The sequence below is a fragment of the Hypomesus transpacificus genome, chromosome 9, assembly GCF_021917145.1.
Source record: "Hypomesus transpacificus isolate Combined female chromosome 9, fHypTra1, whole genome shotgun sequence".
In the NCBI taxonomy this organism is placed as follows: Eukaryota; Metazoa; Chordata; class Actinopteri; order Osmeriformes; family Osmeridae; genus Hypomesus; species Hypomesus transpacificus.
In genome coordinates this window covers 15333865-15360058 of record NC_061068.1, presented here as the reverse complement: position 1 = coordinate 15360058, position 26194 = coordinate 15333865, and the positions used below count along the sequence as shown (strand labels likewise).

Here is a 26194-nt window from a genome sequence, read left to right as displayed (position 1 = left end):
GTGTTAACCAGATCAATCAGATGTTGATGTGTAATCTCTCTCCTGATGGTTCCCCTCTCTGCAGGACCCAGACGTGTGGCTCTGGACGGTCACCTGCACTACCAGACTGGGGAGCACAGGAAGGCTCAGGAGGGCTATGAGAGGACCCTGGACTTAGTGGTGGACGCCTCAGACACACATCCCATCTACCTGCACCTGGGCTCCATCTACCTGGAGGAGGCCAGGGGGGAGATGGGCAGGGTCACACACACACAGGAACCAGTCACATGGTTTAGGAACTTTACTAGGAGGTTGTTTGGGAACAATCATTGTTTTGCTGTAAGTAAAACCCCATCTGTTTGTATCTGTCCATTTTTAGTATAAGAAGGCTCAAAGGACATATTTCGGTGCCTGCATGAGTACCTGTCTTGTCTCACCTCCCTGAGGGCCCTGCATATCCCAGACCTGCTCAACAAAGGAGCAGGACCTGATGTCACGGGGATGAACCACCGTTGGGGGTGGATGGACGAGGCCTCTCCCTCAGTGGAAGGATGCTCTCCCAAGCCGGAGGCACGGTGAAGAGCCCACCTGTGATGGGAGGTCCTCTCATGGCTTGGCTACTGAGAGGGACCTGTTAGAACACAGAGGTCTGTCTGAGGCTGTCATCCACACTGTACAGAGCACACGCATGGGATCCACTGTGAGGGGTCATGTGATCTACTGTGAGGGGTCATGTGATCCACTGTGAGGGGTCATGTGATCCACTGTGAGGGGTCATGTGGTAAGCTGGCTGACTTTCTTTCGGTGGTGTGACCACCTTGGCCTAGTTAATAACCACTTTGGCCTTCAGGGAACATCTTGATTTGGTTTCTTCTGGAACAACTGGTTACCATAGACACTACCTGAATGTAGGCTACTAATAACGTATTTGGGGTTGTTCCGAGGCAATAGCCGTATTTACCACGACATCAAAGCTCCTTCTGACACCGCATATTAAAAATTCATACTAAGAACGTTTGCTGTTATCCCAGACAATACGATCAAAATACGCGTAACACAACATGGAAACATTCGTTTCCAAAGCGATTTCATGTAGCCGATGGCTGAGTGTTTCTTCGCTATATCTTTTGAAATCAATTCATTTCATAAGTTTATATTCTGAACAAATGTAGTGATCACTACATTACAGCCATTCACACCATAATAAATGGAAGCTAAGAAAATAAAAGATTCAAGTGGGATTCGATCCCACGAGCAAAAACATATCTATGGTAGGAAACCATTGCATTACGTCGCGAGCTACTGAAGCACATGAGAAAATTAGGAATTCAGTCACAAAATTATTAACTACGATGGCCTTCAGGCAACATGTTGTTTTGGTTCTTCTGAATCAACTAGTTACCGTAGACACTACCCGAATGTAGGCTACTCATCACGTAGTAGCCTGTATGTAGTAATATTCTACCCAAATAACAGTACTGAAGGTGTCAAATGTATTTGTGACCAGCGTCCACGTAACTTTGTGAGGTTTCTATGATATTATACATTTGTTATTTTATGTCAAACAAACACACAACACTCATGTAATGCCCTCATATTGTCTTTATTATGTGATAGCACTACTCATGTTGGTGGTGAAGTACTATAAACAATTATTACATCTAACATTCAGGTCATTTTGGAGGTTACTTGGTTTGGGGTTCATCCAAAACAGCTGGTTACCTGTTAGGGTTACCATGCCATGATTATCAGAAGTAGGATCATGTCTGTGCCCCACATTTCTATATCATGCCACTTATCATAGGAGTCAATCAATCAATTAAAGTCATTTCACACAGTACTGTACAGCACAGTTGAGCGACTATAAATGGGGCAGGTGAAAGGTTCTTTTCTCAGTAGCAACGGAGTCGGTTTATGGTTGCTAGTATTTAAACAAGTTAAACAAAGAGCAAATATGGATCCTCAGAAAGTCCAAGAAATTGTTTCACTGAAGTTGAAGAACATCTATCCTCCAAACGTCACCAAAAGTGAAAGATCCCGTGTACAACATGCAGCCTTTTGGTTTCATTTGCGTTGCTTTGCTCAGTTATTTCCACTAGGAGGTGATATCGTCCAAGCATTAGCCCAAAGCTTTGAGTCATATGAAAGCGAAATGTCCACAAACAATCCACTGGCAAGATGAGTGCTTCTCCGGCATAATGAAATGCATTGCATGAAATAAGTGCAGGCTAGTGAATAACAGAGGGCTATTGCACGAAACCAGGTTAAGGGATTAAGTCGGGATATGCAAATTATCCTGGATGAATTTAGCTTTGAGTTGGTTCGCACGAAAGCAGGTTGAATTAAACCCAGCCAAGTAACCATGGAGATTTATTATTTGCAGCTAGCCTACTCCCGAGCAGGCTAACAGCCAGGCTAAGATTAATTCTGTAGTCCTCGTGTGTTAAATCAGCTGCCGCTCATATCCGAAATAAACGTTTTTAACCGTTTATTCCGCTGTCTTCTGAATGTGTTCTTATTTATTTTTTATTAACATGCATTACTTGTCACTATTGCTGTCACGAGTTTAATTTATACCCTACTATTGCAGTTGTTTAGAAATGGTTGATGAAGTTGCAACTGTGATTTCAATGAAGTCAGTAATGAAGGCGATATAGCCTACACTGCTCAAAAAAATTAAGGGAAGACTAAATTAACACATCCTAGATCTGAATAAATAAAATAATCTAATAAAATACTTTTTCTTTGATTCCATTGATAATTGGTCATTTTTGGGTGATTTTGTTGTCAGCACATTCAACTATGTAAAGGAAAAAAGTAGCCCTATTTAATGAGATTATTTAATTCATTCAGATTTAGGATGTGTTAGCGTTCCCTTTATTTTTTTGAGCAGTGTATAAAGTCCCATTCACCTGTGTTGCTTACTGCACCATGGCATGCCCATTTCTGAACTAAGGATGAAGAATTCTTTGGATGAAGAAGCATTGATATTGAGACGTGCTTTCAGACATGAGAGGTTAATACATTGTTTTACAGATATGCTTAAGTGTGGATTGAAGTCACGTATTTTTCTAGTTTCTTTATCTCCAGATACAGTTTCCTCAGTGTTTTCTTCTTGATTTCAATACCAAGGTCTAGATCCTGGAAACTTTTACTGACAGCAATCTGTGCATCTGCCAGCTCAATTAGCTTTTTCAGATGTTGAGTAGAGACATCTGACAGTTTGTGAATTCTATAAACCACCCATTGATTAGCACAGCAGGAATTGTGCATGATTTAGATTTCCTTTAGCCCATACTTACTATGTTGCCAGGCTGGCTGTCAGGCTGTAGCCTACTGCGTCTGGATCCTGTTACAAATATAATGAGTGCTATATAACTGACTTTTATTGTATAAATTGTTGTGTTGTTTGAGTTGTATATTCTCATGTGATGCCTTCTTGCTGCATACAAATTGCCCTTCTGGAGCAAAGAATAAACTGATCAGAAATGACTTCTCATCCATTACGGGCTAAATATGCATTTTCATACGATTTACATGATACCTCAGGCCTTCTGGAGTACAGTGACACAGTCTCCTCATCATCAGCTGCAGAAGCCCCTTCCCATACTGCAGAAGTTCCTTCCCCCTGCCATATTGAATATAATTTGTGTTGACAGGATGTACCAAGCCATGTGCTTTTAATGAATAATACTCACTGGATCTTTGTCTGGTGGCAGGAGAGTAACTGTGTTTTAAACCAAGGAAGGCCTGTGATGTAAGGGATTCAAGGTGGGACAGCTACTGACCACCTGCAGAAACTGCCCTCTTCATACTAGGTACTTGCAGGCCTTGTGTGTCCAGCGACACAGTTACTCTCCTGCCACCAGACTGTAGCAGAATATGTAGCAGGAATCTTGTAAGTAATTTGTACATGCCATTTACAAAATGTTAAGGCACTTACCAGCCTGGAAAATGTTTTTATATTTTATCTTGACTTGTTGCCAGGATCTTTTTTATCCAGTCATGTTTGTTCTGTATGAACATAATTGTAGAAAAACATTTAGAATCAGACACCGCTTATAGAGATTTGTGTATGGTTGTAAAACATATTCTTACATTGTGAATAAGGGTTTGAAATTAGGCCTAGTCTTTTCCCATTAATTCCCCATTAATTCCTTCTGCTCACTTTTAAGGCAAGGTGGGATAAATAATAATACATTTTATTTACATATGCTTTACATGGTAGGCTACTCAAAGACACTTTACAGTAAAACCAGCACATTTAGCAAGCATATTAAAAGCAATTACAGAGTACAACTTTCTTAGTAAGTAGATATTTTTCAATCATTACGCTTTCAGTCGGTCCGCGATTGTCTGCCAGGCTTTTCTCTCTGTCTAATAACAGCAGCCGTATTTCCTTGTTTACATTTTATATGCTTCACTATGCTTCAATTTCCGTAATTAGTTCCTGCTTTTATCGGGTGAAAAATATGCTGCATGCGTCTTCTCCATTTCTGCATCAGTCAATCTGTGATCAATACCATGGTCTATTTAAGAAATCCGTGAAGGTGCACTTATCCCAACTATGTACATCTGGATTGACATAGCTTCACCTTCTCATCCTGGTTTGGCAAACGTGCAACCGAATAAGCCGCGATGAGCGGATCACACTAAGTCCAGCTGCGCTTTTTCAGTTATCCTGGATTTCTTTATTCTACTTTTGTGCAACAGCCCCCTGGAATGGTGTGGAAGTACATTGTGCGTGTTTATGTAAGTAACCTAATGTTCAAATAATACGTGTGTCAAAGTGAGACATTCATGGGAGCTGTTGACAAAGAGAGAGAGAGAGAGAGAGAGAGAGAGAGAGAGAGAGAGAGAGAGAGAGAGAGAGAGAGAGAGAGAGAGAGAGAGAGAGAGAGAGAGAGAGAGATGCTGTTGACTGATCCTGTCTCTCTTAGCGCAAGGAAACACAATAGATCCAATGCTGGTCTCATGTCGCTGCAGGCCTGACCTAGTGTCCATACAGGTTCTGACTAAGATCTGTCATACATGTGGCGTTATTAGAAGGTGTGTATGTGTAGGGTCATATGGTTTGGGCAGACATTGCACCTGACTACTCACCTGATCATGATAATCAGCAGAGTCCAACCTAAACATTAACACATGAAAAAATAGCTGAAAGACTTTTATTCAAGAGTTTTATTACAATGTCAATAACTGAACTTCATCTTCAGCCCACCTACACCCAGTAAGGGTTCAGTGTTGCTTTAAAGTTCAAATAAAAACGATCTTACTTTGGGACATGCAGACAAAAAGAAAGCCTTCATGCCCTCTCACATATCCTCGCTCTTCCTCCTGCCATTACGGGAAAAGACTCTCTAGTGACTCGTTCAACAGAGTCCACTCTGAGTGTTCAGTTGCTGCAGTTAAAATGCAGAAAACATGTATCTATAACTGAAAAACCTTCTAAAATAACAGTCCACTGAGGAGTGAGGGTTCAGGGGTGCTGCAGTAAAAAGCAGAAAAACTAAGGAAAAACATCTCTCTTACTAAGAAACTTGCTTAAATGGCAGCCATGTAAATGTAATGATAGTTCAAATATTACTTAAATGGCCTTACTTCAAACATGATTAAAATGCCTATTTTGTTCGTAGTTGTTCAACACAAAATAAACAGTAGTGTCTGACAGTCACTACTGACCCCCCCCCCCCCCCCTCCAGGCGCTCCCTATCAGCTGAATGTTTCCCTCTGTATTTAACCTCTCTCTCTCTCCCTGTTCTGGTTGCCAGTTCATCTCGTGTGTCTCCCAAATTGTCCCAGCCGGTTTCTCTCAGTGTTACCCAGTAGTAGGCTATTTAGATTACCTGTGTACCAAACCTTGCCTGTCTATCACCTGAGTCAGCCTGTCGATTTGGACTAGTGAACAAGTGTTACCCATCTACCTGCCCCTGCTGTCAACATTTGGGTCTTGATCTGAGCCGTGACAGTATGCACCTTCCTGCCACAGTAAATTCTGTGTACTTAAATGGCAATAAAAACTCATTCTGATTCTGATTCTAATGAGCGGAATGAGGCGCGAGGCAGAGAGCGTTGTGAGAGCGCACAGACTTGTTGTGGAAGCCGGTGAGGTGAGCGCTCTGTCTCTTCCTGGTACAGAAGACACTTCCCCGATATGTTTCTCTCTCAACGAAAACCGTTTCTGACACCATAGACACAATTCAGTCAAGACACTTGCTTAATTATTTGACAATTTGTTGATGACCACAGACATGGAAACAGCTTTGACTTTAGCGGAGTAGAGGGGAGGCACTCCCTGTCTCTAAAAAATATGAGGCAGGAAGCAAAACACAGGAACATGAGATAGGCAGTAGACGAGGTGACATCACAGGCAGCTATAACCAATCCAAAGGGCTTATGTCAATCCATACGCCTTCCAGCTCACAACCATTTCGAGTCTCCGCCAGAAAGTGCCAGACGCACTGTGTTCACCCAGCGAATATAGGCCTACTTTGTTATTCAGGGTTGATCCAGGATCCGAAGAGGACAGCGCAAAGGTCGTGAACGCGTCCTGGACAATGCTATGCACTGCCGATGGGGTTTGATAAAGCAGGCAAAGAGTCGGCGTCTTGGGATGAAAGTGCGAGTACTTTGCGCATAAAGTTTACAGAACAACGGTCAAACGCCACTCGGCCATCGAAAACAAAACTAAGAATAGCGGTGCGTGTCCACTGCAGCGGAGCGGTGGCTTCCAATCCATTTTCTATGGAACCGGGCGTTGACGCTGGTGTAGGGCATTGTGGGAAGGTACGCGAGCGTCAACGCCCGGTTTCATAGAAAATGGATTGGATGGAATCGCCTCTGTAGTGGACACGCACCGTTGACTCCACAACGAAGTCAGAGACAGCTCAGCTTAGATGGCCATGCTAATGAGTTAAACACAATACAGGTACGTCTTGTGATGCATCGGCCCTCAGACGCCGTGCGGTCCGTGACATGGGCTTCATCATTTTGTAAAAGACGACCTCTCCCAGCTGTAAACCTGTTGTTTATCAAACAATTCCTCACACATATCAACACAAAAGGCTTTCCTAAGCGAACTTTCAGAGGTCCTCTCTCCTCGGTGTTTGGAGACTGAATGAGTCAGATGTCATGTAGTACAAAGATGGTAGCGCTCCGAAATTGTTCAGACAGCACGGGGGAGATGGGGATGGCTGCAGGCAGTAGCTCAATGGTAGCCTACAACATGGAGTAAGTGAAGTATTGTATCCTTGTGGCATTTTAATAAGCAGCAATTCAGTGAAGGATCCCCTCCTTCAGAGACGGTTGGTGAAAGAGGGGGCCAGAACACAGGGTAAAGGTCCATCCACCATTTCCACAACAATTTTGCACTACGCTGCCCGATTTCATATATTTTTGTATCATTTTATTTTTATATATATTTGATATCTCACATTGTTTGACTCTTTAGTACATTGTTTAGCTCTTTAGAATATTATTTAGCTGTTTAGTAATATAGGGGTAGCCTATATCAGACATATTTGTATTAAACTGTTTAGTTAAAAGATGCATCTGTTTTCAGTCTCTTCCTATCATTAGCTCACTCCTTGTTACCAGGTGGATCTGGGGAGGTTAGGAAGTGATGTAACTTTCTAGCGGAAAGTTGGGTTTGCGATTCCCGGACGGTGCATGGTAGATGACAGTGCGTGGTGGTGTCCAAGGAATCTAACTGAGAAGATGTTTGGATTTGTGTGTGGTCGTGTTCAAAGTCGAACTATTGAAGAGCCACTACCGTATTTTTTGACCTGTATTTTGTTTGGGTTTATTTTCTTTTGGTTATAGCTTGTATCGCAGGCTAGAGGCTAGAGGGCATACATACTGTGTACTGTAATAAAGAAAATAACACTGCAAGCAAAGCAGTGTAGCATTTGTAGTTTTTATTTTATAAGTACTAACTATAAATATACCAACCCACACATTCGAAACACAATCACAGTTGAAACAACACAGCCTCAGAACATGATGTCCCAAAACTCTTTCCCCCAGGTGATAAGAACTCATGCAGCAATTCTTTCCAGGTCAGGAATTCATTAAACTCGAACTTTACAAGTGGTCATCTGAAATGTCTGTGGCTCTCTCTGCCTCTCTCTCTTTCTCACCCTTTCTCATAGCTCTGTTCTTTGGATGACAATAATGTCCTATTCTCAAGTGTGAATTTTGTTAGCAGATCACGTTTTGTGAAGATTCCAAAAAAGGTCAAATGGTTCTGGTTCATTTTCTGTGCTGTGTGTGCGTGTGCGTGTGTGTGTGTGCAATCCAATATACTGCAAACTGGATCAACTGCTCCAAAAATACAAGTTATCAAACAGAGTGGCTCACACACCATAAATCAATATCTGGCACGAAGGAACCAGCACAGTTTGTGACTGTGTGTGTCTCTGTGTGTGTGTTAGCTAAACATGTGTGAGCAGAGGCAAGCAAGACCACTTGGAATAAAGAAGAACGGTGGTGGGTTTCAATCTAATCATTACAAAAGAAGGCTCTTTTTAAATTGGGGAATAATAATAACTATTCTGAACTAACTCAAGTAGCCTTCTTAAAATACGTAGTTTGGTCATGTGTATTTAAACGTTTTTGAAAAGCTCATGTTTAAGGTAACTTTTACACTGATGTAAAGTGGTTTTGTACAATTACTCTAACAAATGCTAACCAGCCTCTCTGTATGGCAGCAGTCCTGACATGGTGATGTCACAACCTTGTACACAAACAGCTTAAACGATTACAAAGGAGATATATACACAATTCCAGTGGTTTTTATTGGAATATCGGAAAAAATGGGTTACACTTTCTGAAGAAGAGGGAAGTAGCTACAGTTGTTGCCGTAGTGACAGGTTCTCTTTCTCTGCCAGCCAGTTGACTAAGCAGGTGGCGCTCTCTACTGGTGAATATCCTTCACGCAGCCAAAGCAGAAAGCCCTGGAGAGAGCTGTAATGATCCCCCGGAAGAAAGCTTTGAAAGACCTTTTCTTCTTCTTCTTCTCCTTTCTTCCAGCAATGGAGGACTCACCAAGGTCTGGACCTGGACAGGAAACACAATCACACAACAAGGTATGACATCACACGGAACTTCAGCACTGTGACCTCTCACTTAAAAATAGTGTGTGTGTGTGTGTGAGTGTTTGTGTGCAAGTATGTGTGTGTGAAATGGTGGGAGAGCCAACTATAGTGGGAAAGCCTAAATGAGCAAATATGCAGTCAGGATCTCACGTTCAGCGCTAAGGGGAGAAACTTTGTTTGTCTTGAATATTCTGCTTGTCTTTCTTCCCTTGGCAGCCACATTATGTCCATCCTTAAAGAAAGTCTTCACTTTCTTCTGGGAAGGAGTAGCTTCCCCAACCTCCTCCTCATCGTCGAGCTCATCTTGGTCCTGCCTCTGTCCACAGCAACAGTCGAGAGGGGCTACAGTGCCATGAAGCGGACCAAGGCTGACTAGGGAATAACCTGAGTGTTCACACGCTGAAGAGCTTGCTCTTCATCAGCTTGGAGGGTCCCGACTTGGAGCACTTTAACCTCATGCCAATAGTCCAGAGGTGGTTAAAGGAGGCAGACCGAAGGAGCTTGCATTGATTTGAATATAATCCATTGTTTAATGTTCAGGCAAATCATTATGTATATAAAATAAATACAATTTTATGGAAAACCAGTTTTACTCGCTTTCTTTGAGGGCCAGTGAAAATATACAATGGGACAGTAAAACTCTGATCCACTGGCCGAGTGGGATTTTTTTTTAACGTTGAACACTGCTGTTCCTAAACAAGTCTGTTCCTAAACGAGCCTGTTCCTAAACGAGCTTGTTCCTAAACGAGCTTGTTCCGAAACGAGCTTGTTCCTAAACGAGCCTGTTCCTAAACGAGCTTGTTCCTAAACAAGCTTGTTCCTAAACGAGCTTGTTTCTAAACGAGCCGGTTCCTAAACAAGCTTGTTCCTAAACGAGCCTGTTCCTAAACCAGCCTGTTCCTAAACAAGCCTGTTCCTAAACGAGCCTGTTCCTAAATGAGCCTGTTCCTAAACCAGCCTGTTCCTTAACGAGCCTGTTCCTAAACGAGCCTGTTCCTAAACGAGCCTGTTCCTAACGCTGCTCGTTTCCCTCTGGGCCTTTTCCTCTTCCTACCTGCCCGTCCTCCATTGTAGAGGACGTGCAGGAACACCCACGTAGAGTCGGGAGGCCAGGATGGATTCAAATCGATGCAGTTTGAATACTGGGTTCCTATGTTCATCAGAGTCTTTTTGTCGTATGTGTTACGACAACTAGGGGTGTGCACAGAAAGATACACAACAGAAAACTACACAGAAAGCTACACAACCAAAAGTTAGAAGCAGGTACGACTGCAGCCAACCTCACCGGCCCCATCTTGATCACAGAGTAACACAGCATTTATCTAGTCTGGATCAAAGCCCACTCTATGTCAGACCGTCTAATGATACCAAGTAAGACAGCATTCATCTAGTCTGGATCAAAGCCCACACTATATCAGACTGTCTAATGACACCAAGTAAGACAGCATTCATCTAGTCTGGATCAAAGCCCACACTATATCAGACTGTCTAATGATACCAAGTAAGACAGCATTCATCTAGTCTGGATCAAAGCCCACACTATATCAGACTGTCTAATGATACCAAGTAAGACAGCATTCATCTAGTCTGGATCAAAGCCCACACTATATCAGACTGTCTAATGATACCAAGTAAGACAGCATTCATCTAGTCTGGATCAAAGCCCACACTATATCAGACTGTCTAATGATACCAAGTAAGACAGCATTCATCTAGTCTGGATCAAAGCCCACACTATATCAGAATAAGGCTGTTTATGAGTGCTGATGGTCCTTCACTCTTCTTCCACTTGTGTTTGGTGCTTCTGCTTGCTATGTATCTTCCAGAATGTTCTTTGTCTCTCTGTCAGGATGTTCTGTAGCAGCACAGTGTACTTCACCTGTTTCTCTACTAAAGTACCAGGATGTCAACAGAAAATACAACCAAAGTACCCTTTTAACTGTGTGGTGTTTTGATTGGCTGGTCTTGCCTTTACATCTACACGACCACATAGTCCAACAATCTTGCTGTAAACACTTGTAAAGTCTTGACATTGTCTCAATGAGACAAGTGTTCTGTAGCACCACTAGGGGGCAGCACTAGGACATGGCTGCTTTGTGAACTACTTATTACTGCTTCCACACACAATAATGGAAAACATTCTCTATCCTTCCCTACCCCTCCTTCGTACCCCCCCCCCCCTCTCTCTCTCTCTCTCTCTCTCTCTCTCTCTCTCTCTCTCTCTCTCTCTCTCTCTCTCTCTCTCTCTCTCTCTCTCTCTCTCTCTCTCTCTCTCTCTCTCTCTCTCTCTCTCTCTCCCACACTCTCCCTTTCTCACACGCCTCTATCTCTTTTAATTTTAAGTGTTAAATTAAGTGTTTTATTGGCAAGTTAAGATATTATAAACACAGAGACACATTATTAAACACAAGCATACTGTACAGTATACATACAGCAAACCTACAAACATCCGCATATAATATTATTATTATATAAACCTACATGCATACACATAAATACACACACCACACAATAGTGTGCTACATTCACCTCCACTTACACTTACATACAGTATATTTACATATACAGTCGCTACACTGATACAAACACATTCAAATATATACACAGTGTACATTATCTATCTTTTTATGTATCTCTCTCCTTCCTGCTCCTCCTCCTCCTCACCCCCTGTCTCCTTTACCTCTTCTCTCCTCCTCTACTCCTCCCCCTCTCTCCTCCTCACCCCCTGTCTCCTTTACCTCCTCTCTCCTCCTTTACTCCTCCCCCTCTCTCCTCCTCACCCCCTGTCTCCTTTACCTCCTCTCTCCTCCTCTACTCCTCCCCCTCTCTCCTCCTCACCCCCTGTCTCCTTTACCTCCTCTCTCCTCCTCTACTCCTCCCCCTCTCTCCTTCAAACCTCTGCCTTTCTCCCATCCTGTTTGGGCATGCATGCACCCTTACAGAAGAAAGTTCCAGTACTGAGACTCCAAACAGGATCAACCAAGAGTGAGGGTTTATGTTTGGACTTGAATAATATGTACAGAATGTTCAATGAACAGTAACAATCACAACAGCAGTAAGAGCAGTCTTTAATGTTGGGATCAGATGAGTACAAGGCAGCACTACAGGTGATCAGACTGTCAGCATTACTGTCAGACACACACAGAACCAGATGGAGCACAGAGAGGAGGCTGATGGTGAAACCAGACTTTTATAAAGGTCAGTAGAAGGTGTTTATTCACATGTTGGAGAGTGAAGGGTTTACTGTCAGTCCAGGATAGGTTATGATTAAGTCAATTAGCATCTGTATTCCTGGTCTGATGTCTTACCCTTTCAAATACTGGACATGTGTTTGTTTATCAGCATAGACTTAGGCTACAATATAACATGAGCCTGGGATAAATTATACTCTCTCTCTCTCTCTCTCTCTCTCTCTCTCTCTCTCTCTCTCTCTCTCTCTCTCTCTCTCTCAGAGAGAACAGTGATGATCCTGACTGAACCATATAGACAGGTCATTCTCTCTCTCTCTCTCTCTCTCTCTCTCTCTCTCTCTCTCTCTCTCTCTCTCTCCCTCCCTCCCTCCCTCCCTCCCTCCCTCCCTCCCTCCCTCTCTTTTCTCTCTCTCTCTCTCTCTCTCTCTCTCTCTCTCTCTCTCTCTTTCTCTCTGTCTCTCTCTGTCTCTCTCTCACACGCTCTCACGTTTAATCCAAACATTTTAAGTGCTTTATTGGCAAGTCAAAATATAGGTCAAATATAGGTCAAATAGCACAAGCATACTGTACAGTATACATACACAGCAAACCTATAAACATACACATATAATATTATTATTATCCAAACCTATACACACACATACACACACACCACACAGTGGTGTACCACATTCACCTCCACTCACACTTACATACAGTATGTTTACATATACAGTAGCTACACTGATACAAACACATTCACACATATACACAGTGTACACTCTCTATCTTTTTCTCTCTCTCCTTCTCGTCAAGATTTTGGTTAAGAAAAAGGATCTCAAGTGCGAGTCACAACATGCCATAACCAGGATCAAATCCTCCCCCTCTCCTCCTCACCCCCTGTTTCCTTTACCCCCTCTCTCCTCCTCTACTCCTCCCCCTCTCTCCTCCTCACCCCTGTCTCCTTTACCTCCTCTTTCCCCCTCTACTCCTCCTGTGACAGAAATGTTGGTCATATGTACAATGAACGTGTCTTAGGAGAAGTTTACAGTTGGTTAAGAAGCTTGATGCAGTGAATGTTAATTTAACTCAATTTGGTAGAGAAGTATATAACGCAGTGTTTATGGATGTTCGCTGTCACTCCTGTAGCTTTTGGGTAGCATGTCCTTCGTAATGACTGATCACAAAGTGCTTTGTTTAATCTCATGTAATTGTACAAGCTAAATAAATCGTATTGAAACCGCCATTCAAATCTACACACACTCCCCCTCTCTCCTTCAAACCTCTGCCTTTCTCCCATCCTGTTTGGGCATGCATGCACCCTTACAGAAGAAAGTTCCAGTAATGAGACTCCAAACAGGATCAACTGGTCCAAAGAGAAGTGTGTGTGCGTGTATGTATGTGGGTGTGACATATTCAAGTATGTACATGAAGAGAGCAGTAAAAGGAGTCTTCAAGTTTGGGATCAGATGAGTACAAGGCAGCACTCCAGGTGATCAGACTGTCAGCATTACTGTCAGACACACACAGAACCAGATGGAGCACAGAGAGGAGGCTGATGGTGAAACCAGAGTATTATAAAGGTCAGTAGAAGGTGTTTATTCACATGTTGGAGAGTGAAGGATTTACTGTCAGTTCAGGATAGGTTATGATTAAGTTAATCAGCATCTGTATTCCTGGTCTGATGTCTTACCCTTTCAAATACTGGACATGTGTTTGTTTAACAGAATAGATCCTAGGCTACAATATAACATGATTTCATGTCTGTTAAACATGTCTATTGTGTCTGTAAATGTTATCATAGGCTATTGTGTGTTGGCAACAATGTCAGTCAGTGGTTAAGGACCTCCTACCTGTGGTGATCAACAGGAAGAGGATGTGCTGTGTTATCAGTTATCAGTGTCCAGGGAGGAGACAGACTAGGCTGTATGACAACAACACTGTGTCATTAAGGGTTTAAATAAAATTATATTTGGATTAGACTACTTTAGACTACTTTGGTCCTCTATAGACTGGGGAGCTAGTGCTAACAGCTAGTGATTGTGGGTCAAAGAAATGGCTAGCCTATGTCAACCTATGATGACATAAACCTTCATTCAATACACCATCTAGTATAAACCTGTTCCATGTGTTCCTCTCTGCATTGGTGAATGTTTCATTTGCACTGTGCAAGAGTATCCTGAGCATGAGAAAGACCCTGATCAGAGACAGGGCAGAGAGAGGAGGGTTCTGGCAGGGCAAGTGATCAGAGACAGGGCAGAGAGAGGAGGGTTCTGGCAGGGCAGGTGATCAGAGACAGGGCAGAGAGAGGAGGGTTCTGGCAGGGCAGGTGATCAGAGACAGGGCAGAGAGAGGAGGGTTCTGGCAGGGCAGGTGATCAGAGACAGGGCAGAGAGAGGAGGGCTCTGGCAGGGCAGGTGATGTAGGCTGCAGGTGAGGGAGGACAAGCATCCAGAGTTACAGTACAGAACACAGTACAGTGATGATCATGTGACAGGGTGACAAGTCATGTTTCTGGAATGATTAGGGGGGATTGTACATTAGACTGGCAGAAGTTTTTAAATAATTTGTTCAGATCAGGTCGTATTTACCCATCATCCTTATAAGTCATGAGACTCACAACTCCACCCAACACCCATCATTCCTACAGGGAGCGTCAAGTGAAACTACATTTCTTCATACATGACATGGTTTCTACAGAGTCCTGTAGCAGCACAGGACTGGAATGTAGAAAAGGGTCAAACCAGATTGATGAAAATCAAACTAAACTTTACAGTGGAGATAGAGAGGGGGGAGGGTGCTGATTGACAGGAACATGAAATTGTCTTGAAGAATTATTGATAAATACAAAATGTAATTATGATTAATGTGGCAGAGAAAACAGAAATTTCTGCGTTTCATTTTGAGTACCTCCAGACGGAAGATTGAACTAGCTAGCACTGGCAGTGCAGGGTTCAGTTTATCTTAGAAACAGGTTTGTTTCAGAGGTCCTAACAGGTAAGGTTTAGTTTATAGCACTGGCAGCATAGGGTTAAGTTTAGCTTAGTGTGTTTTTGTTGCTCCATTCTACTTGTCTTTGTACACTGCTGAATAATTCATTGGTGTGAAGTGTCATGAGTTGCATGATTATATTCATAAGGGACAGGTCATGTTTCTGGACATAATAGGTGTCATAGTCCATATGACTGTGTTTACATCGACATATATCTTACCTAGAAATACACCCATAGCAAAGTTACTATTTCAAATCCCAAAGTAACCAAGTATCCAGAACATCATGGGATCCATAACTGCTGGTGCTGCCTGGGCTAAACTACAGGTGTTTCCTCATTCATTACATTTACATTTGGTCATTTAGCAGACGCTCTTATCCAGAGCGACTTACAGTAAGTACAGGGACCTTCCCCCCTGAGGCAAGTAGGGTGAAGTGCCTAGCCCCAAGGACACAACGTCATTTGGCATGGAACAATCGAACCGGCAACCTTATGATTACTAGCCCAATTCCCTAACCTCTCCTCTCAGCCCCCTGACTCCCTACATTACATAGTTTACACAGAACACGAAGGTTGGCAACACAGAAGATGTAATTTAGTTATCACTTTTACTAAGTTTACTGTCAGAGAGGAGAGAAGGTTAGGAACAGTACTTTTCTGTTATACCACAAAAATGTCAATTACAAACTAAATGTTCTTATACATGAAAGGGTTTCAACAGTAGAAGTACAAGAATGGAATGTGTGGAGAGAGAGAGAGAGAGAGAGAGAGAGGTGGTAGTCCCTATGTGCCCCACTGCAATGTTCTGTCTGAAATGAACAGAGAGAGAGAATGACCTGCCTGTATGGTTCAACCAGGATCATCAACAGAGAGAGAGAGAATGACCTGTCTGTATGGTTCAGTCAGGATCATCAACAGAGAGAGAGAGAATGACCTGTCTGTATGGTACAATCAGGATCATGTCTTAGGAGGTCTAGGATGCTAGACTGACATAAATGCCATGAGGGACAAACCAGCACCTTGGGAAGTGTAGATTTGATCAATGTAGCTTAATGAAGGAAAGCATGATGATATATCCCATTATATTAATAACTCCTCTCCTTTATACACAGACTTCATCATGCATGTAGACCTCTCCTATATACACAGAGTGCATCATGTAGACCTCTCCTATATACACAGACTGCATCATGTAGACCTCTCCTATATACACAGACTGCATCATGTAGACCTCTCCTATATACGCAGACTGCATCATGTAGACCTCTCCTGTATACAGAGACTGCATCATGTAGACCTCTCCTATATACACAGACTATCATGTAGACCTCTCCTATATACACAGACTGCATCATGTAGACCTCTCCTATATACACAGACTGCATCATGTAGACCTCTCCTATATACGCAGACTGCATCATGTAGACCTCTCCTGTATACAGAGACTGCATCATGTAGACCTCTCCTATATACACAGACTATCATGTAGACCTCTCCTATATACACAGACTGCATTGTGTAGTCCTCTCCTATATATACAGACTGCATCATGTAGACCTCTCCTATATACACAGACTGCATCATGTAGACCTCTCCCATATAAACAGACTGCATCATGTAGACCTCCTATATACACAGACTGCATCTTGTAGACCTCTCCTATATACACAGACTGCATCATGTAGACCTCTCCTATATACACAGACTGCATCTTGTAGACCTCTCCTACACACACACCACACAGTGGTGTACTACATTCACCTCCACTCACACTTACATACAGTATATTTACATATACAGTAGCTACACTGATACAAACACATTCACACACATACACAGTGTACATTCTCTATCCTTTTCTGCATCTCTCTCTCCTTCCCGTCAAGATTCAGGTTAAGAAAAAAAAAGGATCTCAAGTGCGAGTCACAACACGCCTCATCAAATAAGGATCAAATCCTCCCCCTCTCTCCTCCTCTCCTCCTCCCCCTCTCTCCTCCTCACCCCCCGTCTCCCTTACCTCCTCTCTCCTCCTCTCCTCCTCCCCCTCTCTCCTCCTCACCCCCTGTCTCCTTTACCTCCTCTTTCCTCCTCTACTCCTCCCCCTCTCTCCTCCTCTACTCCTCCTCCTCTCTCCTCCTCACCCCCTGTCTCTTTTACATCCTCTCTCCTCCTCTACTCCTCCCCCTCTCTTCTTCAAACCTCTGCCTTTCTCCCATCATGTTTGGGCATGCACGCACCCTTACATAAGAAAGTTCCAGTAATGAGACTCCAAACAGGATCAACCAGGTGTGAGGGTTTATGTTTGGACTTGAATTATACAGAATGTTCAATGAACAGTAACAATCACAACAGCAGTAAGAGCAGTCTTTAATGTTGGGATCACAGGCTGCACAGAGAAAGGAGGCGTGACAGTGAGGGAGGACAAACATCCAGAGTTACAGTACAGAACGCCGTACAGTGATAATCATGTGACAGGGTGACAAGTCATGTTTCTGGAATTATTAGGGGTGATTGTACATCAGACTGGCAAAGGTTTTTAAATAATTTTGTTTAGATCAGGTCGTATTTACACATCATCCTTATAAGTAATGAGACCCACAACTCCACCACAAACACCCAACATGCCATAACCAGGATCAAATCCTCCCCCTCTTCTCCTCACCCCCTGTTTCCTTTAACCCCTCTCTCCTCCTCTACTCCTCACCCTCTCTCCTCCTCTACTCCTCACCCTCTCTCCTCCTCTACTCCTCCCCCTCTCTCCTCCTCACCCCCTGTCTCCTTTACCTCCTCTCTCCTCCTGTACTCCTCCTCCTCTCTCCTCCTCCCCCCCTCTCTCCTTTACCTCCTCTCTCCTCCTCTACTCCTCCCCCTCTCTCCTCTACTCCTCCTCCTCTCTCCTCCTCACCCCCTGTCTCTCTTACCCCCTCTCTCCTCTTCCTCCTCTCTCCTCCTCTACTCCTCCTCCTCTCTCCTCCCCACCCCCTGTCTCCCTTACCCCCTCTCTCCTCCTCTACTCCTCCCCCTCTCTCCTCCTCACCCCCTGTCTCCTTTACCTGTGTGTCCAGCGACACAGTTACTTTCCTGCCACCAGACTGTAGCAGAATATGTAGCAGGCATCTTGTAAGTAATTTCTACATACCATTTACAAAATGTTAAGGCACTTACCAGCCTGGAAAATGTTTTTATATTTTATCTTGACTTGTTGCCAGGATCTTTTTTATCCAGTCATGTTTGTTCTGTATGAACATAATTGTAGAAATACATTTAGAATCAGACACCGCTTATAGAGATTTGTGTATGGTTGTAAAACATATTCTTACATTGTGAATAAGGGTTTGAAATTAGGCCTAGTCTTTAGGGGACATTTCCCATTAATTCCTTCTGCTCACTTTTAAGGCAAAGTGGGATAAATAATAATACATTTTATTTACATATGCTTTACATGGTAGGCTACTCAAAGACACTTTACAGTAAAACCAGCACATTTAGCACATAAACACAGATACAGCAATACAACCAATACATAAAACAAGCATATTAAAAGCAATTACAGAGTACAACTTTCTTAGTAAGTAGATATTTTTCAATCATTACGCTTTCAGTCGGTCCGCGATTGTCTGCCAGGCTTTTCTCTCTGTCTAATAACAGCAGCCGTATTTCCTTGTTTACATTTTATATGCTTCACTATGCTTCAATTTCCGTAATTAGTTGCTGCTTATATCGGGTAAAAAATATGCTGCACGCGTCTTCTCCATTTCTGCATCAGTCAATCTGTGATCAATACCATGGTCTATTTAAGAAATCCGTGAAGGTGCACTTATCCCAACTATGTACATCTGGATTGACATAGCTTCACCTTCTCATCCTGGTTTGGCAAACGTGCAACCGAATAAGCCGCGATGAGCGGATCACACCAAGTCCAGCTGCGCTTTTTCAGTTATCCTGGATTTCTTTATTCTACTTTTGTGCAACAGCCCCCTGGAATGGTGTGGAAGTACATTGTGCGGGTTTATGTAAGTAACCTAATACTCAAATAATACGTGTGTCAAAGTGGGACATTCATGGGAGCTGTTGACAATTGACTGATTCCTAATGTACATTAACAGTAACATGTAGTGTTATTTAGTTATGTTTTACACTTGATTTAATTGCTTTGATTAGTGTGTTTTGTATTGAGTTGTGTTTGGGCACATATTTTGCCGTGTAGAGTTTATTTAGTTGAATTAGACTAGGGATCAGCGAAATGGACAACACCTGAGTAATTGGACCACACCCCCAGCTCAGGATGGTTTTTAAGGGCGGATTTGGGACAGAGGAGGGAGGTGGAAAACAGCAGCAGGTTACGGACGGACGAGAAACGGACGGACGACACGAAGCTTGAAACGTAGGTCTTAGAGAGAGAGAGAGAGCGCTTAGTTTTGGTTGCAGTTTATTTCACCTTTTTCTTTTAACCATTGACCTGTACCTAGGGTGACCAGACGTCCTCTTTTACCTGTCCTCTTTTTGAGACCTAAAAAATGCGTTAATTTTGCGTTGGTGGATATTTGGGTTTCTCTGGGTCCTTCACAAACTAGTTTTTAAACCCTTACAAGTTTTGGAAAGGGTATCTCCCTCACGTTTCACCTTCTTGCGTGAGCTCTGATTGTCATTGGTCGACCACCCTCTCAGTGAGCACTGAACACCTTGCCGCTTCCACTAGTAGCATTGTTTACAACAGCACATGACATCTGCATGTGTAAAAGATGTCTAAACTTTGTTGCGGGGGGAGGGGGCAGGGTCATCTGTATGCTATACACAGTGGTTCTCAATCCTGGTCCACGGGACCCCCTGCCCTGCATGTTTTGATATTTCCCGACTCCAACACACCTGATTCAAATAAATGGGCCTGATAACGACCCATTTATTTGAATCAGGTGTGTTTGACAGTTTGGTGTGGTGGAACCAGTACTTGAGGTGTGGTGGTGAGGCCTCTACTTTCCCCTTCTGACATAGTTGTGACGGACGTTGGTTGGTATAAATCTGCTCCTCTGTCCTCCTACAGACTTACTTGTCAGTTAGTCACTGAGTGAGCCATGCCTCTCTGTATTGCAACACTCCTCTTTGCCCTGCACTGTGTGTTGCTGACTTCATGTGTGGGTAAGTTTGTGTGACTGTTACTCAATCCTGTGCATGTTTTCCATCTTTCCCAGCTCTGTCTGACAACCCCCACCAACCCAAGTGTTTGTTTGTTTGTTTGTCATGCAGCATTTAGATGTACACATCTCTCTGGTGCCCTGGTGCAGATTGATGTAGGTGTTGGACAAGTGATGGGGGTCAACAAAGACGACAGCATCTTCACAAGGTATGGATCGTCATGGACACAGTTGCCAGGCAAACTGAAGCATGTCACCGTAGGACCTGCAGGAGTCTGGGGAGCCAACAGAGAGAATCACATCTTTAAACTAGTTGGGACCGACTGGCTGAATGTACCTGGTAAGAATAACTACACCAATAATAATATATGGAATTGTGGGCCCCCAATAGACAAGTTTTGCTTGTAGTCATTTTTAGACAGATTAAAGTGCAATATGTCTACAACCTCAGTGTGTGGTTGTATGATTTCATAGGAATGTGCTGGTATGATTTAACAGGCATGTTTATATTTTTTAAAGAATGTGTGTCTTTATCATGATATCAACCCATGTGGAGTAAGATTGTGAATTTCATATGTTAATTTTGATATAGTACATACAATAACGGTGTGTTAACATACAGAATTATGGCCCCTTTCATATAAGGCAGGGGTGTCCAATCCTGGTCCTCGAGGGCCATGTTTCCCTGATCCAACACACCTGATTCAAATGAATGGTCATTACCTGGCTTCCACAGAGCTTGATAACGACCCCTTCATTTGAATCAGGTGTGCTGGATCAGGGAAACATCTAAAACATGCAGGACAGTGGCCCTCGAGGACCAGGATTGGACACCCCTGATATAAGGTAACATAAAATAATCTTGTTTTATCTATGACCTACCTGGATGTTGAAGGACCTTTTCTGTGTGAAGTGTGCTGTATGTGCAAGCTCTTTCCCACAGATGTGTTGTACATGAATAGTGTCATTCTTATAGGTTTTTTACAGACCTTTTCCAGATGGGATCTTGAGAAACCATAAGTTCATGTTCTTGTTTTGGATCAGGTCTCTTGAAGCAGATTGATGCTGGTGGAGACCAGTTTGTGGCAGGAGCCAATCATGTCGATGCCCCCTTCTGTCTTCCAAAGGAGAACACAGTTGGCTACAGTGGAAGTAATAGTGCTTTGAACTGGCGCCAAATTCCTGGCAGCCTGAAGTACTACAGCTGTGGTCCTTATAGCTGCTGGGGTGTTAACAGTGGTGATCAAATCTTTGTGAGGAAGGTAAGGCTGGGCTGTGCTGGGCTCTGCTGTCTGTGGAATAATGACTATCATCAATAAATGAATAGATTTAGCTTATCAGCCTTTGTTGGGTCCTCTAGGGGGTGAACTCCTTTAATTGTGAGGGGGACGGTACCTGGCAGAAGGTTCCAGGAAGCCTGTCTATGATCGAGGTGGGAAGTGACGGATCTGTCTATGGAGTGAATTCTGCAGGAGGCGTGTTCCGCAGGTTTTGTCTTCACAAGCTCCTTCTGTATTTTTTCATAAAAGTGATACATTTTACTCTCAACTGTAAATGATTCCTTCATGAATAGAAGTGAAATGTCTCCATTGCAGGGATTCCACGTCTGCCTGTCAACCTGAAGGTACCGGCTGGACCCACCTTCCTCTCTACAGCGGACAGGTGAAACATGTGTCCTATGATCTGGGCCATCTCTGGCTCATCCTGAACAATGATGCCATCTACGACTGCACTGAGCTCTGAGCACTGCTCTAACACAGAGGCAGCCCTGCTGGAAAAACCCTGCAGCTTGAAGACTTAATCATTACGCACCTTTTATTTTTTGATCTTCCAACGCATCCTTAACTAGAACAGTCATAATCATGCTGTGCTTCTGTTCCATTATCCGGTTCCAGTTTGGTTCATATGGATAAACACACCTATTGTGCAGAAATGTAAACGACAGTTTCCAGAGACTTCAAATATCCTGAAGTGATCCTGTTACTACATGAGGGTATATTTGGTTATACTTTCCAGAACTGTTAGTTTTTAAAATGACCATAATGATTAATATCTTTCTTGTGGCTTTGGTGATCATTAAAGCTTATTGTACTCAAAATTACATTCAACTGCTTGCGTCATGCTTCATAATACATCTCCATTACGCAGTTCTCCAGATCTACTCGATTAGTGACACAAAAAGATGGCAATCTCTGTTCCATGCCAGAGTCCTGAAACATCAGTATCAAACACTAGCTAATGTTAGCCATCAACAAAACTAGCCAGGAAACTGTACTAGTGTCAATCATTATTCAGTCATTTCACAAAGGGCATGTGGGCCTGTTTTCTGAAGCATTTTAAACTGCTGGACAGAATGGAATAATAATTTATTTGAACTTGTTACATAGTTAAACTTTGAGCTCAATAATATTGTATGGCATATTTTATTATGCAGCATACAGATACAATTCTATCAGATTTTTCAAAGATGACTTTGCAGTATTACACAAGCGCACATTCTCATTGTCGGGATCATGTCAACGTTAGGCGTATTTACAAAAAGGTCACACATTTACACACGCACACAAACATTCAAGCCATGCATGACACATACACAATACACATGTTACGCCCTCACCTCTAGACAGGCCTGTGTCCTCACCTCACCTTGGAGAAGTGGTAGAATGAGGTGCTCATAACACCAAGATGATGGCCTTGATAGCTGGGGAATTCACACATACTCAAATAGATGGATATCTCTACTGCACTATGAGTCTTTGTGGATTAAAGTGTGAACAAATTGAAAAACGGAATGAATAAATAATATTTTTACATAAACAAATGAATAAATACATATACTGTGTACACACACACATAACTGCCTGATGATCTCTCTGCAGTCTGTTCATGTCTTGCTCATAGGGGTGTGCAAAAGGAAAACAAATAAATCAAATGTATTTGTATAGCCCTTTTTACACGCAAGCATATCACAGAGGGCTTCAAATACGCCCATAGAACTGTCCCTCAACCAACCTAAACCCTCAAGGAAACTGATGATGAGAGAGAGAGAGAGAGAGAGAGAGAGGAGGCTGTTCACTGTTGACTGATCCTGTCTCTCTTAGCGCTGGGCAAGGAAACATAATAGATCCAATGCTGGTCTCATGTCGATGCAGGCCTGACCTAGTGTCCATACAGGTTCTGACTTTGATCTGCCATACATGTGGCGTTATTAGAAGGTGTGTATGTGTAGGGTCATATGGTTTGGGCAGACATTGCACCTGACTACTCACCTGATCATGATAATCAGCAGAGTCCAACCTAAACATTAACACATGAAAAAATAGCTGAAAATACTTTTATTCAAGAGTTTTATTACAATGTCAATAACTGAACTTCATCTTCAGCCCACCTACACCCAGTAAGGGTTCAGTGTTGCTTTAAAGTTCAAATAAAAACAATCTTACTTTGGGACATGCAGACAAAAAGAAAGCCTTCATGCCCTCTCACATATCCTCGCTCTTCCTCCTGCCATTACGGGAAAAGATTCTCTAGTGACTCGTTCAACAGAGTCCACTCTGAGTGTTCAGTTGCTGCAGTTAAAATGCAGAAAACATGTATCTATTACTGAAAAACCTTCTAAAATAACAGTCCACTGAGGAGTGAGGGTTCAGGGGTGCTGCAGTAAAAAGCAGAAAAACGAAGGAAAAATATCTCTCTTACTAAGAAACTTGCTTAAATGGCAGCCATGTAAATGTAATGATAGTTCAAATATTACTTAAATGCCCTTACTTCAAACATGATTAAAATGCCTATTTTGTTCGTAGTTGTTCAACATAAAATAAACAGTAGTGTCTCACAGTCACATTTCCTCCACATAAAGCAATAGAGCTCAGTCAGAAGTGTGTGTGTGTACATGTGTGTGTGGTTAGAACATGGAAGCATGAAATAAAGCTGGTGTGATTTGTGCTGTCACATCCTAATTCGATTCACCGGTGCTAACCTGTCCCCCCCCCCCCCCCCCCCCCCCCCGCTCCAGGAGCTCCCTATCAGCTGAATGTTTCCCTCTGTATTTAACCTCTCTCTCTCCCTGTTCTGGTTGCCAGTTCATCTCGTGTGTCTCCCGAGTTGTCCCAGCCGGGTTCTCTCAGTGTTACCCAGTAGTAGGCTATTTAGATTACCTGTGTACTAAACCTTGCCTGTCCATCACCTGAGTCAGCCTGTCAATTTGGACTAGTGAACAAGTGTTACCCATCTACCTGCCCCTGCTGTCAACATTTGGGTCTTGCCCTGAGCCGTGACAGTATGCACCTTCCTGCCACAGTAAATTCCGTGTCCTTAAATGGCAATAAAAACTCATTCTGATTCTGATTCTAATGAGCGGAATGAGGCGCGGGGCAGAGAGCGTTGTGAGAGCGCACAGACTTGCTGTGGAAGCCGGTGAGGTGAGCGCTCTGTCTCTTCCTGGTACAGAAGACACTTCCCCGATATGTTTCTCTCTAAACGAAAACCGTTTCTGACACCATAGACACAATTCAGTCAAGACACTTGCTTAATTATTTGACAATTTGTTGATGACCACAGACATGGAAACAGCTTTGACTTTAGCGGAGTAGAGGGGAGGCACTCCCTGTCTCTAAACAATATGATGCAGGAAGCAAAACACAGGAACATGAGATAGGCAGTAGACGAGGTGACATCACAGGCAGCTATAACCAATCCAAAGGGCTTATGTCAATCCATACGCCTTCCAGCTCACAACCATTTCGAGTCTCCGCCAGAAAGTGCCAGACGCACTGTGTTCACACAGCGAATAGGCCTACTTCGTTATTCAGGGTCAATCCAGGATCCGAAGAGGACAGCGCAAAGGTCGTGAACGCGTCCTGGACAATGATATGCACTGCCTATGGGGTTTGATAAAGCAGGCAAAGAGTCTGCGTCTTGAGATGAAAGTGCGAGTACTTTGCGCATAAAGTTTACAGAACAACGGTCAAACGCCACTCGGCCATCGAAAACAAAACTAAGAATAACGGTGCGTGTCCACTGCAGCGGCGCGGAGCCGCTATGAAACACCCGGTTTCATAGAAAATGGATCAGAAGCCGCCGCTCCGCGCCGCTGTAGTGGACACGCACTGTAGACTCCACAACGAAGTCAGAGACAGCTCAGCTTATATGGCCATGCTAATGAGTTAAACACAATATAGGTGCGTCTTGTGATGCATCGGCCCTCAGACGCCGTGCGGTCCGTGACATGGGCTTCATCATTTTGTAAAAGACGACCTCTCCCAGCTGTAAACCTGTTGTTTATCAAATAATTCCTCACACATATCAACACAAAAGGCTTTCCTAAGCGAACTTTCAGAGGTCCTCTCTCCTCGGGGTTTGGAGACTGAATGAGTCAGATGTCATGTAGTACAAAGATGGTAGCGCTCCGAAATTGTTCAGACAGCACGGGGGAGATGGGGATGGCTGCAGGCAGCAGCTCAATGGTAGCCTACAACATGGAGTAAGTGAAGTTGTATCCTTGTGGCATTTTAATAAGCAGCAATTCAGTGAAGGATCCCCTCCTTCAGAGACGGTCGGTGAAAGAGGGGGCCAGAACACAGGGTAAAGGTCCATCCACCATTTCCACAACAATTTTGCACTACGCTGCCCGATTTCATATTTTTTTATATTTTTTATCTATATTTTATATTTATATATATTTGATATCTCACATTGTTTGACTCTTTAGTACATTGTTTAGCTCTTTAGAATATTATTTAGCTGTTTAGTAATATAGGGGTAGCCTATATCAGACATATTTGTATTAAACTGTTTAGTTAAAAGATGCATCTGTTTTCAGTCTC

General features: G+C 43.1%; 5 protein-coding genes and 1 long non-coding RNA gene across 15 annotated transcripts in view; 3 read left to right on the top strand and 3 right to left on the bottom strand.

The window, feature by feature from the left end:
* Nucleotides 1-26194, bottom strand: part of LOC124471292 (NACHT, LRR and PYD domains-containing protein 12-like) — a 1476309-nt gene that overhangs the window by 544033 nt on the left and 906082 nt on the right. The window lies entirely within an intron of this gene.
* The window catches only part of LOC124471378, a 257270-nt gene that overhangs the window by 61529 nt on the left and 169547 nt on the right, over nt 1-26194 (bottom strand). The gene's annotated exons all lie outside the window — the stretch shown is intronic.
* LOC124471399 lies at nt 2856-4099 on the bottom strand. Its single transcript, XR_006956530.1, has 2 exons — nt 3923-4099; nt 2856-3607 (listed from the first exon to the last, which is right to left on the bottom strand). It is a non-coding gene; the product is annotated as an uncharacterized LOC124471399 (long non-coding RNA).
* LOC124471365 (fish-egg lectin-like) lies at nt 12146-22470 on the top strand. 5 transcript variants are annotated; one of them, XM_047025853.1, is made up of 6 exons: nt 13737-13827; nt 20279-20373; nt 20482-20709; nt 21414-21631; nt 21730-21857; nt 21965-22470. In XM_047025853.1, the coding sequence occupies exons 2-6, from the start codon at nt 20310-20312 to the stop codon at nt 22110-22112; spliced, it is 786 nt and encodes a 261-aa protein (XP_046881809.1). In that variant the 5' UTR covers nt 13737-13827; nt 20279-20309; the 3' UTR covers nt 22113-22470. The 5 variants fall into 5 exon arrangements, with proteins under 5 accessions (XP_046881807.1, XP_046881809.1, XP_046881810.1 ...); XM_047025852.1 differs by lacking the exon at nt 13737-13827 and adding an exon at nt 18221-19621; XM_047025851.1 differs by lacking the exons at nt 13737-13827; nt 20279-20373 and adding an exon at nt 12146-12272.
* The window catches only part of LOC124471305 (NLR family CARD domain-containing protein 3-like), a 90809-nt gene continuing 76803 nt past the window's right edge, over nt 12189-26194 (top strand). The window contains exon 1 of one of the 2 annotated variants that reach the window (XM_047025766.1): nt 12189-12272. The gene's annotated coding sequence lies outside the window, so the exon portion shown is untranslated. Of the gene's footprint in view, nt 12273-13743; nt 13828-26194 lie in introns of those variants that run through there. The other variant, XM_047025767.1, reaches the window with a different exon arrangement.
* The window catches only part of LOC124471300 (NACHT, LRR and PYD domains-containing protein 12-like), a 479590-nt gene continuing 467155 nt past the window's right edge, over nt 13760-26194 (top strand). The window contains exon 1 of the mRNA XM_047025757.1: nt 13760-13827. The gene's annotated coding sequence lies outside the window, so the exon portion shown is untranslated. The remainder of the gene's footprint in view (nt 13828-26194) is intronic.